A 14213-nucleotide genomic window follows, 5' to 3' on the forward strand; every position below is an offset into this window, starting at 1 on the left:
GCGGTGTGACATCACACAAGCACGAGATTAGAATGCTCTTAACTGGACTTTCTAATGCCGATGTCACAGTCGCTACCGGTAACCGAAAGCAATATGACTGCCAATCACTGATATGGTTGCCCGTAGCTACGATATTAAAAGTCATTGTTGTTATTATTTTAAGGATAAAATATAGCCTAAAATATAACGTTTGTTAGAAGTAAAACGGTGCGTTAATTTTTCATAATCTGAAAAATCTTTGCATGCGCTGTGTCGAGTCTGGGTGGAGCATCCTTTCCCCACAATCTTTTCTATTTAAGTTCCGCCTAGCAACAGTGTATGCTTTGTTTAAAAAAAAATATATATATTTGGTTATCATTATTTGCATATTGGCATATTAACGGTGGCAATCATCTGATGCTCAGTTATTTGATCTGATCTCTGTAATGGAGAAAAGGGGATCCTCGTGTTTGTAAGTGGGGGCGACACAGCTCAGGAGGTAAGACCGATTGTCTGGCAGTCGGAGGGTTGCCGGTTCAAACCCCCGCCCTGGGCGTGTCGAAGTGTCCTTGAGCAAGACACCTAACCCCCTAACTGCTCTGGTGAATGAGAGGCATCAATTGTAAAGCGCTTTGGATAAAAGCGCTATATAAATGCAGTCCATTTACCATTTAAGTAACGAGATGGTTCCCTTGTTGGTGAAAGTCACACCAGGAAGTACTCGCGTAGGCCTGCTTGTGCTGCTGGCGCATCACAGGAGCGAGTGCGGAGCGCCACAGGAAGCGCCGCCTCTCCGTTGCGTAACTTCCTCAAAACCCGAGGGAGCCTCCGCGCTCGTTCTCCTGGCCAACGACCCGAAAAACGAGAAGGGACGCAGAAAACGTCTGATGTTATGTTATTTGTTATTTAGCGAGTGTAGCATTGTTTGATTTGATGTCACGTTACGTTATTTAAACGTTCATGCTTCTTGTTTAGCATTTGTTTTCCCCCCCTCCCTCCCCCCAAGTGTTCATGTGCATTTATTAGCCCATTACGCTTTATTTGTTTACGCTCATTTTTAAAGTAAACGTTACTTATAAAAGTCGTTGTTGCTTTAAAGTTTTATTTAATTTAAGCTTATTGTTTGCAATTAATCATGCTGTAACTAACTAAAGGAAGCTGAGCTAAGGCTACGGCAGTTCGAGTGCAATGCCAACCATAAATGCCAGGCCTACAGTTTCTCTTTTTTTTCACCTTCCTTTGTTCTTCTAAGACATCGTTTGTCTTCCTCTTTTTTTCGACAGGGTTTTTTTTTTGTCCCAGCGATGTGTAGTCTTTGTTTGACGGCTGACCGATGTCGGATAATCGTGGCTATTTCACAGAAACCGCTGATGTGAGGTGCCGCTCAAGCAGGTGTTATGAAAGTGGACTGCGGGCATGTCCAGTCAGAGTAGCCGGACAGTCATGAGGACTTGTGGGAGTTGAAGTCCTGTGAGCGCTGTGGCCGAGGGAACTTCCGGCGTATGCTTCTGGGATTTATTCGACTGCCGAATTTCTGCGTAAACAAATTGCAGAATCGTGCTTTAACGTGGCCTGTGCGAAAGTCTCTTCGACGTGATGCTGAAATGTCGGTCGTTAATATTCATGAGCCCCTGTGATTTTTCCCGGGACCAATCGCTGCAGCGGTGCAGCGGCCGTTGGGCGGCTGTGAGTTGATTATCTTGTTTTGTTTGACAGGCTCTCTGCGGTGGTGAGGGAGGGGGCAGCGCCTCGCTCCGTTAGCCTGTGGGTTTCGTCACGCGGCCTGTCGTTGGCTTCGCAGACGCTAGCTTAGCTCAGCGTGAATCTTACAACCGCTGGCCTGCGCCAGGGAAGGTAGCCGCTAACGTGCTAAAACACCTCGTTAGCGACCGCGCTAGCTCGGTGCTAATGTCCTGTTACCGTAACTGGCCGTATCCTAGCGGAACTCTGCAGGCTCTCTGGCGGAGGGTGCTGCACTAACTTTCCGGGTTGTTTCTTTTTATGAGCGCCTTAATTTAATTTCCTTTTTTATTGGAAGGGTGACTGAGCTAGACTGACAAAAAAAAAGATTCTTTTTTTTCCTTTTACAATTCGAGCTGGGAAACCGGGAAGTTAGTAATGCCCTCATGACTAGGAAAGTGTGTGTGTGTGTGCCCGTACGTGTGTGTGCGCGCCTGTGTGCATGTGTGTGTGTGCGGTTGAAGTTTCCTCCTCCCGGGTGCCATTTCGGAGGAAAGCTGGGGGGCCTCGGGGCCGCAGACGCGTGACCCCACCAAACGCGCGTCATCCCAAACATCTGCATTTGGCCGTTCAGCAGATCATCTTAGCCAGAGCTGAGCTTAGCAAGTGCATACTAAATGACAACGAGCATAAGTAGCCTTACTGGCCAATTTGTATTTGTATAGCTTTACTTTGTTCAGTTATTAGGGAAAGTGCTTTAAAAATATTGTGTGCATAATACTCATAAAGTTTGCTACTAATAATAATGATGATGATGATGATGATGATGATGATAATAATAGTAATAACAATGTGCGAAGTGCTGTGGTAGGTGCCCAGGGGAGTTTAAGGATTCAGGTTCTTTTAAGTCAAGGAATGGGTTTGTGTGCACGTCTTCGGTTGCATAACTAAGTCGTAAGGGTGATCGGCCCAGGACGGCCACCGAGCCCAGGAACGGGGGCCCCCCCTCCCCCCGGTCGCTCGGGGGTTGGGTTAGGAATGCAGGCAGGGGAATGCTGGGTATTTGAGCCCTCTCCCCCTTGTGCGCCGGGGCGGTGTACATTTCCCCCCCCCCCCGCCACGTGCTCCGGTGTCAGAGGTGGGACGCTAATGCTTGCTAGCGCCGCGCTGGGCGCTCCAGGCCTCGGGAGTGGTGGGGCTCCTCCTGGGCCCTGATCCGTCAGTGTGAGGTTTGGCTTGGGGGGGGGGTTTGTCTGCTCTTCCTGCTGCTTTTGGGGAAGGGAGGGGTGGAGGACCCTCTCCTTGCAGGGAAGGGAGGGGGTGGAGGACCCCCTCCTTGCAGGGAAGGGAGGGATGGAGCACCCTCTCCTTGCAGACTGAATAGAGTTTTTCAGGCCGTTTGGGTTTGGGTTTGTGTGGGTGTTGGGTTTACGAAGCTGTTGGCGGTTTTTTGGTCAGCGCGTTGGGCTCGGTGAAAACATGGCCGCCTGCAGGCGAGCGCCGTGCTAGCGTGGAGCTGGGGCTCTGTGCTGATGTGCGGAGATGTTTCTAGAACCCGAACGCCCTGGGCCTTTTTGAAATAGTGCTCCTTCTTCATCAGAGGTGATGCAAGGACGGTGAGCGCGGAGCGCAAGATTAACCACAAAAAAGGAAGCTGCACTTCTGCTGACTCGTACCGAGAGCGCTCTCAGCAGCGCTTCTGCGCTCTGATCTTTTTACGGCAGTTTAGCAGCTCCGTTAAGTTCCAAGGTGACCGATGTGGCCGCACTCTGTGTGTGTGTGTCTGTGTGTGTGTGTGTGTGTGTGTGGGTGGGCGGGCCAGGCCTGCTGGCTGGCCAGAGTCCCTAGCCGTAGATGTGTGTTGCACTTGCAGAAAATGCTGCCGTGTGAATTCTGTTAGCACGTTAGCATTAATGCTAGGTTGTCGTGCTACTTGTGTTAGCATAGCAAAGCGGGAGACTTCTTTGCCAAGTGCCTAGTGTAAACTGTGCAACAAGCGACGACCCAGATTAGGAGACGTGAATCCCTTTTTATTTTTTTATTTTATTTGACCTTTATTTAACCAGGGAAAATCAGTTGAGAACCAATTCTCATTTACAATGATGACCTGGCCAAGAGGCGTCAGCAACAGTAAACAGTAAATAAATCCCTTGGTCCCACCTGACCTCTCTACCATGCATCCCAAAGGACCATTGGGAAAAAGCCATGGCTACATGCTACATGCTGTTTCCCTGCACCCCCCCCCCCCCCCCCTTCCAGGCACTTAACCCAAAATGCTACAGAAAAATATCCAGTTGTGTAAACAGATTGTGTGTTTATGAACTCCTCTCCTGGCTTCTTGACTTGATTTAAATTTCATGGTGGCGTTGTTGGATTAGAATGGCGCTATTAGACAAACGGTCTGGTTTCTGGCCTGAGCCATTTCCATTTAAATTTGTTCTGGTCTGAGAAGGTGCATTTTTTAGTCTAAACCCAGTCTGAACACAAAATGTCCCCACAGTGTGACTAGAATGTCTCGTCGGTGTTCACCCCTGCGCGGCAGAAACGTTGCGAGAGCGTTTCGTGCGTTTCGTTCTTCACTTTGCTACTTCTGAACGGGTGTGCTGTTTCGCCCCCTCGCGCTCGGGGGACCTGGGCTGTGCTGGATGAGCCTGCCCCTGCTTTAGCTCACGGCTTTAGCTTTAGCTAGGACGGAGTGTGGCACAGTGGGTAAGGAACTGGACTTGTAACCGAAAGGTCGCAGGTTCGATTCCCGGGTAAGGACACTGCCGTTGTACCCTTGAGCAAGGTACTTAACCTGCATTGCTTCAGTATATATCCAGCTGTATAAATGGATACAATGTAAAAATGCTATGTAAAAAAGTTGTGTAAGTCGCTCTGGATAAGAGCGTCTGCTAAATGCCTGTAATGTAATGTAACGTAACGGCTGCGATTAGAGAAACGGCTTTCCTGGAAAACAGGAACCGCGGCCAGCCAGCGATAGACTTGAACTAGCTTGAGGAAACGTGCGTGTGTGCACTTGTACGTGCGCATGCGCACATACAAACACAGGCACCACACACACACGCACGCATACGCACACACGCTCTGCATTAATAGGATCAGCTGTGTTTCTTGGCCTTCGGGAGACGGTAGACTCAGGGAATCCAGTCCAGGAGCCGGAATCCAGTCCGCGTTTTCCACGGCGTCCCCGCAAGCCACGTTCTCGGAGCTGTCTCTCCCGGCAGTGTGTGTGGAGCCCTGTCGCCGTGGGGACCTGTCGGTTTCTCCCCCCCCCCCCCCCCCCGAGGCTGTCGCAGTCACACTCGCCGCGCGTCGATCGCTGGGCTCTGCCCTGCCGCGCTCGCTGGGCCTGGGGACGATCGGCGTGTACCATGTGACCTACCGACACGCAGGATCACGCGTGCGTTCCGCAGACCGTTGAGAGATTCCAGTAAGGAGAGAGGGAGAGAGGTGTCAGTAAGGAGAGGAGGAGAGGGAGAGAGGTGTCAGTAAGGAGAGGAGGAGAGGGGGAGATGAGGCAGTAAGGAGAGAGGGAGAGAGGTGTCAGTAAGGAGAGGAGGAGAGGGGGAGATGAGGCAGTAAGGAGAGAGGGAGAGTGGGAGAGGGAGAGAGGTGTCCGTAGCCTTGAGTATGCACAGTCATTGGATAGAGGTTCTTGCTCTTGTAATGCGTTTATGGGTTTCGGCTGTGTAAAGTTCTGGGCTTTAAGGGGGCTAGGCTCTGGTCAGTCCACACTGATGTTTAACCGTGCCCCCTCTCTGGCCAATGCTCACTGAGCTTTAAGGGTGCCTGTCTCCAGCCAATCCGCGCTGAGCTTTAAGGGTGCCTGTCTTTCAGGGAGCCAATCGGCAGTGGGCTTGAAAAGGGTGCCCATATTTAAGGCAGTGTCTCTCATAGCGGACTCCACACAGTGAAAAAGAAGGGCCCGCAGTCACCATGTCCTCAGATGCCCCCTTTCCAGGAGGAACAAAAGTAAAACGGGAGGGTTAAAAAGGAAGGTATTGGGCGGGGGGGGTGGCAAGTAGCATGGCTCTGGTTAGAGCAGGGCATGCCGTTTGTGAGCATGCTCAGTCGGGGGCAGTGATGTCAGAGCGCACCCTGTATTATATATGCACTCTCAACTCCGCCCACAAATGACTGAATAAAGCAGCCATGTTTGGTGTTCCAGTCGGATGGTCATCCAGTGTGTGTGTTCCTCTCTGCCTTACAGGGGTAATGATCTAGGCAAAGGATAGTCGTGACTCCATCGGTGTAAAACGCGCGGGACCTCCACCAATCACTGAATACGCTGCTGACGGCCAAGAGAACAATACCGACTGTGATTGGTGGAGACTAATTCCTGCGAATACCCCTTAGGCACCCAGGAATTATAGCCAGAAAATATCCCCCCCAGTCAGTTATTTGCTGCTACCGTCGTATTCCGCGATTGGTGGAGGTCCCCTTCTGTTCTCTCTGCGGTGATGTCACAGCTCTAAATCGCTGGCTCTGTGCTGAGATGAGAGGCGGACGTTTCTAAATTCGGAAGCCTGGGCGTGGGGGGGGGCGGGTGACGTCCTTCGAAGCCTTCAGACGCGCGAGTTAGCAACGCTTGCAGCCGAAAGCATCTCCTCCTTCCTGTTCAGCGGCTTCCGTCACTTGCGTGCGATTTGCATATTTGTTGTCGTTCCTTCCAGGAATAATCGGGCTGCTCTGTAATCCGCTGTGATTTATGGCGCTTGCATTCCACGCGGATGCCAGTGAGCGCACGTGAGGTCGTTTTTGGTCGGCCGGATGGATTCTCCGTGTACGGTTTTGTGGATGCTTGCATAACCTTGCTTGTGGGCGGAGTTACAGCTGCTCGTGTGGGATTTGAACTGGCAACCCCTGGGGGCTGACTTTACCTCAGAGGCTGTTGTGGTTCCTGGGAGACGTACGGAGTGAGGAGTGTGGTCAAGGTGAAGTGAACCAGGTGACTGGGTTCTGGCAAGTATCCTAAAGGAGAAATAAAAACAAAATATGTTAAATTTAACTTTTTTTTTCTTCCTGGTAAGGAGTGTGCACATTAAAGTACATTTTTTTATTCTCTAGTTCACAAGCATTGAAACTGCATGTTTGGTCCCGGTAAATCACGTGGTGTGAGGATGTAGATTGCTTTTGCAATGTGTTGCTCAGCTGTATTGATTGTTGTTCTTAATGGACTTTCAGTATGTTTTACATCCGGTTAAAATGTAGATGCACCCTTCAAAGCACAATTGTGTGTGTGTGTGTGTGTGTGTGCGTGCACGTTTGTCTACTCTCGACAGTTCAAGAAGTTCAGCTTGTCTACCACTGAAACTGAAAAATGTAATTAATCTAATTTGAATATTCATAAAGGGGCCTGACCAAGGGTACTGCTACCAGCCAATGGATGTTCTGTCCTGGGGCACGCCTCTTCCTGAATATTCAGTTTTGTAGCACCAAAATATCCCTGTTGCCCATCAGGTTAGCCTATAGCAGGGGCCTAGCCTCCATTACCCAGGTACACATTCTCCGCACACTCCCAGCTGCTCCCCAGGAGCAGGTCCGGGGAGCCCTGTCCAGTGGGGTCTGTGGTGCCCCCTCAGGCGTAGCCGTCCTTGTGTTCTCCGCTGGTCTCACGGCTCTCTCCCTCCGCCCCCCCCAGGCCTGCATAGACGACAACCTGGACATGGTGACCTTCCTGGTGGAGCACGGCGCCGGAATCAACCAGCCCGACAACGAGGGCTGGATCCCGCTGCACGCCGCCGCCTCCTGCGGCTACATGGACATAGCAGAGTGAGTCACATCCACCCGCTAAACTCACATCTATAGCAGAGTCTCCACCCGCTAAACTCACATCTATAGCACAGTCTCCACCCGCTAAACTCACATCTATAGCAGAGTGAGTCACATCCACCCGCTAAACTCACATCTATAGCAGAGTGAGTCTCCACCCGCTAAACTCACATCTATAGCAGAGTCTCCACCCGCTAAACTCACATCTATAGCACAGTCTCCACCCGCTAAACTCACATCTATAGCAGAGTGAGTCACATCCACCCGCTAAACTCACATCTATAGCACAGTCTCCACCCGCTAAACTCACATCTATAGCACAGTCTCCACCCGCTAAACTCACATCTATAGCAGAGTGAGTCTCCACCCGCTAAACTCACATCTATAGCACAGTCTCCACCCGCTAAACTCACATCTATAGCAGAGTGAGTCTCCACCCGCTAAACTCACATCTATAGCACAGTCTCCACCCGCTAAACTCACATCTATAGCACAGTCTCCACCCGCTAAACTCACATCTATAGCACAGTCTCCACCCGCTAAACTCACATCTATAGCACAGTCTCCATCCGCTAAACTCACATCTATAGCAGAGTGAGTCTCCACCCGCTAACATCCTAACATGCTAGCACCTCAAGTTACCGTACAGTGCGATCAGCCAGGGTGATGGGTCACGATTCGACACCCACCCGCCCGCCTCCCGCGCCCGCAGTGGCCCACGCTGTCCAGCAGGGGGCGGGCTCGGGAGTGCGCGGGCCGACCGCACACTTAACGCCGAGGCCAGGATGGCAGGACGTGCCCCCCGGCCCTGATGGCATCCAGAGCGGGTCGAATCACAGACAGAAAGCGCTTCCTGGCTAACGGGCGCACTCTGAAAGGAGCCGTCGCGCCGTAGTTCTGCAGGAAGCGGCCGCGGCGGGGCTAACGCGCGCTCGCTTCCTGCTTAGCGCGCCGGTTCGTTAGCCCTTACGCGCCGCGCTGATGCCGCCCCCTTCAGAAGGAGGAAGTTAGCTGAGGCGGTTTAGCTTAGCGCCGTTGGCCCTGACTCACGTTTACTTGTTTACTAGGCGGCCTGGTCACGTTTACTTCTTTATTTTCTCCTGTTGAGAACAACGGCTTTGTCCTGCAAGCATTACTTTCCCTATGATCGCTGATAGGAATGTAACTTCTCCTTATTTGTCCTTATTCAACAAGCAAAAGTCAGATTTGCAGACCCTAAATGTAGGAACCAGTGGTAGCGGACTTAGAGGTATGTAGGTAGGTGGAGGTATATCATGAGTACACAAATAAAGAACTTTTGCCGGCTTTTAACTGTTGATGGTTTAACCTCAAGCCAAGCTGAAGGTTTTATAAGGTTAACTTGGCTAGGCTTGTAGCGCTGTGAGGCTAATGTTGTCGGACTCCTAGCACTGTAAGATTAACCTGGTCAGGCTCAACGTACCCTAAGGTTAATGCGCTCAGGCTCGTAGTTCTGTGAGATCAGCTTGGCCAGGCTGTGACATCACAGTGCAGTAGGGTTAAACCGGCTCCTGGCGTCCTTACTTACCGAAGTGACTTGTCCATGTCTCCACGTTCGTGCTAAAGCGTGCTATTGCCTCCTGCCTTCTCGCTCAGTCGCGATAGCGCCGCTCGACGCCGCGCCGAAACTTCCGAGCTCACGTGCAGTCACGTGACCAGCGCCCCGGGAGTTGACCCCGCTCCGCCGTGTGTCTGCAGGTACCTGATCAGCCAGGGGGCCAGCGTGGGCGTGGTCAACAGCGAGGGCGAGACCCCCCTGGACATCGCCGAGGAGGAGGCCATGGAAGAGCTCCTGCAGAACGAGATCAACCGGCAGGGTAACGGCGCCGAGACTTCTATGCTTAGCGTAGCCATGGTGTGAATGGTATGGGAGCTGTGTTTAGCCTGATTAGCGTAGCCTTGGTGTGAACTGTGCGGGAGCTGTGTTTAGCCTGCTTAGCGTAGCCATGGTGTGAATGGTGTGGGAGCTGTGTTTAGCCTGCTTAGCGTAGCCATGGTGTGGGAGCTGTGTTTAGCCTGCTTAGCGTAGCCATGGTGTGAACGGTGTGGGAGCTGTGTTTAGCCTGCTTAGCGTAGCCATGGTATGGGAGCTGTGTTTAGCCTGCTTAGCGTAGCCATGGTGTGAACGGTGCGGGAGCTGTGTTTAGCCTGCTTAGCGTAGCCATGGTGTGAAAGGTGTGGGAGCTGTGTTTAGCCTGCTTACCGTAGCCATGGTGTAAACGGTGCGGGAGCTGTGTTTAGCCTGCTTAGCGTAGCCATGGTGTGAATGGTACGGGAGCTGTGTTTAGCCTGCTTAGCATAGCCATGGTGTGAACGGTATGGGAGCTGTGTTTAGCCTGCTTAGCGTAGCCTTGGTGTGAACGGTGTGGGAGCTGTGTTTAGCCTGCTTAGCGTAGCCATGGTGTGAACGGTGCGGGAGCTGTGTTTAGCCTGCTTAGCGTAGCCATGGTGTGAACGGTGTGGGAGCTGTGTTTAGCCTGCTTAGCGTAGCCATGGTGTGAACGGTGCGGGAGCTGTGTTTAGCCTGCTTAGCGTAGCCATGGTGTGAACGGTACAGGAGCTGTGTTTAGCCTGCTTAGCGTAGCCATGGTGTGAACGGTGTGGGAGCTGTGTTTAGCCTGCTTAGCGTAGCCTTGGTTTGAACGGTGTGGGAGCTGTGTTTAGCCTGCTTAGCGTAGCCATGGTGTGAACGGTGTGGGAGCTGTGTTTAGCCTGCTTAGCGTAGCCATGGTGTGAATGGTATGGGAGCTGTGTTTAGCCTGCTTAGCGTAGCCATGGTGGGAATGGTGTGGGAGCTGTGTTTAGCCCGCTTAGCTTAGCCATGGTGTGAATGGTGTGGGAGCTGTGTTTAGCCTGCTTAGCGTAGCCATGGTGTGAACGGTGCGGGAGCTGTGTTTAGCCTGCTTAGCGTAGCCATGGTGTGAATGGTATGGGAGCTGTGTTTAGCCTGCTTAGCGTAGCCATGGTGTGAATGGTGTGGGAGCTGTGTTTAGCCTGCTTAGCGTAGCCATGGTGTGAACGGTGTGGGAGCTGTGTTTAGCCTGCTTAGCGTAGCCATGGTATGGGAGCTGTGTTTAGCCTGCTTAGCGTAGCCATGGTGTGAACGGTGCGGGAGCTGTGTTTAGCCTGCTTAGCGTAGCCATGGTGTGAAAGGTGTGGGAGCTGTGTTTAGCCTGCTTACCGTAGCCATGGTGTAAACGGTGCGGGAGCTGTGTTTAGCCTGCTTAGCGTAGCCATGGTGTGAATGGTACGGGAGCTGTGTTTAGCCTGCTTAGCATAGCCATGGTGTGAACGGTATGGGAGCTGTGTTTAGCCTGCTTAGCGTAGCCTTGGTGTGAACGGTGTGGGAGCTGTGTTTAGCCTGCTTAGCGTAGCCATGGTGTGAACGGTGCGGGAGCTGTGTTTAGCCTGCTTAGCGTAGCCATGGTGTGAACGGTGTGGGAGCTGTGTTTAGCCTGCTTAGCGTAGCCATGGTGTGAACGGTGCGGGAGCTGTGTTTAGCCTGCTTAGCGTAGCCATGGTGTGAACGGTACAGGAGCTGTGTTTAGCCTGCTTAGCGTAGCCATGGTGTGAACGGTGTGGGAGCTGTGTTTAGCCTGCTTAGCGTAGCCTTGGTTTGAACGGTGTGGGAGCTGTGTTTAGCCTGCTTAGCGTAGCCATGGTGTGAACGGTGTGGGAGCTGTGTTTAGCCTGCTTAGCGTAGCCATGGTGTGAATGGTATGGGAGCTGTGTTTAGCCTGCTTAGCGTAGCCATGGTGGGAATGGTGTGGGAGCTGTGTTTAGCCCGCTTAGCTTAGCCATGGTGTGAATGGTGTGGGAGCTGTGTTTAGCCTGCTTAGCGTAGCCATGGTGTGAACGGTGCGGGAGCTGTGTTTAGCCTGCTTAGCGTAGCCATGGTGTGAATGGTATGGGAGCTGTGTTTAGCCTGCTTAGCGTAGCCATGGTGTGAATGGTGTGGGAGCTGTGTTTAGCCTGCTTAGCTTAGCCATGGTGTGAACGGTATGGGAGCTGTGTTTAGCCTGCTTAGCGTAGCCTTGGTGTGAATGGTGTGGGAGCTGTGTTTAGCCTGCTTAGCGTAGCCATGGTGTGAACGGTGTGGGAGCTGTGTTTGGCCTGCTTAGCGTAGCCATGGTGTAAACGGTACGGGAGCTGTGTTTAGCCTGCTTAGCGTAGCCATGGTGTGAATGGTATGGGAGCTGTGTTTAGCCTGCTTAGCGTAGCCATGGTGTGAATGGTGTGGGAGCTGTGTTTAGCCTGCTTAGCGTAGCCTTGGTGTGAATGGCATGGGAGCTGTGTTTAGCCTGCTTAGCGTAGCCATGGTGTAAACGGTACGGGAGCTGTGTTTAGCCTGCTTAGCGTAGCCATGGTGTGAACGGTACGGGAGCTGTGTTTAGCCTGCTTAGCGTAGCCATGGTGTAAACGGTATGGGAGCTGTGTTTGGCCTAGCTGCAGGGGTGAATTTTGGGGGGCGGAGCGTGTTAGTTTAGCCGCGGCGTGTACGCTAGGGCAGTTGCGCTTAGCACAGCCATGGTGTGAACGGTGTGGGAGCTGTGTTTAGCCTAGCTGCAGGGGTGAATGTTGGGGGGGGTGGGGTGCTTAGCGTAGCCATAGTGTAAAAGGCATGGATGTTGTGTTTACATGCTGGAGGGTGCTAACAAGTGGTACTCTCCACCTAACCAATGATGTGCACATCTGGTGACTTTTGTTTTCAGGTTTTACTGGTCAGGTGACAATGGTTTTAAAAAAAAAAAAATGCTGCCTTAAAATATAGCGAACAATATTATCGTTCCACACGCCTTTGATTTAAGGAAGTTATTGCGGTTTTAAGTTCCTCTTCGGTCACAAAGGCTGAAAAAGTATTTTCTTCCTTTTCTAGCAGACAGTTTCCTTTTCAGTTGCAGACTCGAAATGCTCAGCTTTTGCATGTGAATCTGCGCTGGCAAAGCGGATTATCGTCTCGCTTGAAATTGAACAAACTGTTTTCAGGAGCAGTTTGCCTGCGATGAAAGCTGCTTTCTCCGAGCCAGGGGGCCCGTGTTCATCCCGTGAAAAAAGCACCGTTTTCAGAGATTAAGCCTTGGGTGTTTTTTTTTTTTTTTTTTGCATAGTGCTCTATTTTTAGTCGTTTGTCCCTGGAGTGCTACTGGGTGCTGTGCCGTGCGGGTGTGCTGGAATTTGTCTCGCGGCTGTGACATCATGGCCGGTGTTCGTAAGGGGCGTGGCTCAGCTGCAGCTGAGCCACGCCCTTCTTACGTGGGTACATCTCTGGCGACGCCCTGTTTAAATGCACACTGCTCTGATTACGCCCATTCGTTCTCTCAGTTGCCGACCCCTCCTGAACCTGCAGATTGGTTTGGTACGTTGTTAGGCTGTAGCATGCAACAAGCTTTTATCTCTAAGGGCACCTAATGCTTTTCTATTACAAATACAATATACATTACAGCGCAGTGGTTTTCTATTACAAATACAGTATACATTACAGTGCAATGAACATGTAGAGCTTTATTATATTATGTGCATATACATGTGTTTTGAGGGCTTTATTATACTAATGCTAGTTTTGTTAGCAATTTTGTTAGCAAAACCTATGGCAGCTTCTTCTTGACTGCCAGTCTGACAGACTGTGCATAAAGGTAACTGCAGCATGGCCCAGTCATTTCGGTGTTTACCCACGCAGTTCAGGCTGGGCGCCTCGGCAGTGCCCCCGCCGTGGAATCGAGCCTGCAGCCCCCGCGGCGCCGCAGACCGGCTTCCGTTCTGAGAGGAAGTGTGCAAAAGTGTGTTTGCGGGTGAGAGGGCGCGCCCAGTGCGCAGCCGCCGCTCCTCGGCTCGGGTTTGAGCGTTCGGGCCGTCCGCGGCTCTGCCTGATCGGGGAGTAAGAGGCCCTCTCGCCGAGCTGAAGGAGCGCTCGTCTCTGGGAGGCCGGGTTATAGTACAGAGGGGGGGCCCCTCCCTCTAATCTCTGGACACTCGGGGGGGCCCCCTGTCAGTTTGCTGAGGAATTTTGAGCAGGCAGATCTGCGGCCAGCACACGGACCAGTCCCTCTTTACAGCACAGCCCCATTGGGCCTTTGGATCTGGGACTATGCTAGCAGTCGGTAGCATCGGTCTGTTAGCAGCCTGTAGGTCAAGTAAGAGTCAATGTATCGATTTTACCTGGTGTACATCTGAATTAATTCTACCGAAAAGCCTCAATCTGGGTAACTTCCTGTTCTGGGAACCAAATTTTTTTTTTCATTAGATCCCCCCCCCCCCCCCACCCCCGGCCACTAAACTAGCATTCCGTGCTGCACGTAGCATCTGGACGCTAACCGGCACTAAACTGTGCCGGTCCATACAGCCCAGCGCCAGTGGAGCCGCAGACAGATTCAGAGCACTTGGAAAAGTGACTTTGTTTGTTTTGGGGACCCCACGAACACACCAGGACGGAGTGTGGCACAGTGGGTAAGGAACTGGGCTTGTAACCGAAAGGTTGCAGGTTCGATTCCCGGGTAAGGACACTGCCGTTGTACCCTTGAGCAAGGTACTTAACCGAAATTGCTTCAGTATATATCCAGCTGTATAAATGGATACAATGTAAAATACTATGTAAAAGTTGTGTACGTCGCTCTGGATAAGAGCGTCTGCTAAATGCCTGTAATGTAATGTAATGTAGTGGCTCCTCACTGGGCCCCGATGAGCGTCAGAACGCTGCAGGGTTTCGTTTTTCTCCTTGCGCGGCGGTAACCAACCCTGTTCCTGGAGATCCGCCATCCTGTAGG

General features: G+C 51.9%; 1 protein-coding gene across 6 annotated transcripts in view; it reads left to right on the top strand.

Moving 5' to 3' along the window:
• The window catches only part of LOC118218693 (protein phosphatase 1 regulatory subunit 12A-like), a 49357-nt gene that overhangs the window by 12684 nt on the left and 22460 nt on the right, over nt 1–14213 (top strand). For all 6 annotated transcript variants that reach the window (XM_035401303.1, XM_035401305.1, XM_035401306.1 and 3 more), the window contains exons 2-3: nt 7304–7434; nt 9151–9269. In XM_035401303.1, the coding sequence (XP_035257194.1) occupies nt 7304–7434; nt 9151–9269 (250 nt within the window). The remainder of the gene's footprint in view (nt 1–7303; nt 7435–9150; nt 9270–14213) is intronic.

Source organism: Anguilla anguilla, chromosome 19 (assembly GCF_013347855.1).
Source record: "Anguilla anguilla isolate fAngAng1 chromosome 19, fAngAng1.pri, whole genome shotgun sequence".
Taxonomy (NCBI): Eukaryota; Metazoa; Chordata; class Actinopteri; order Anguilliformes; family Anguillidae; genus Anguilla; species Anguilla anguilla.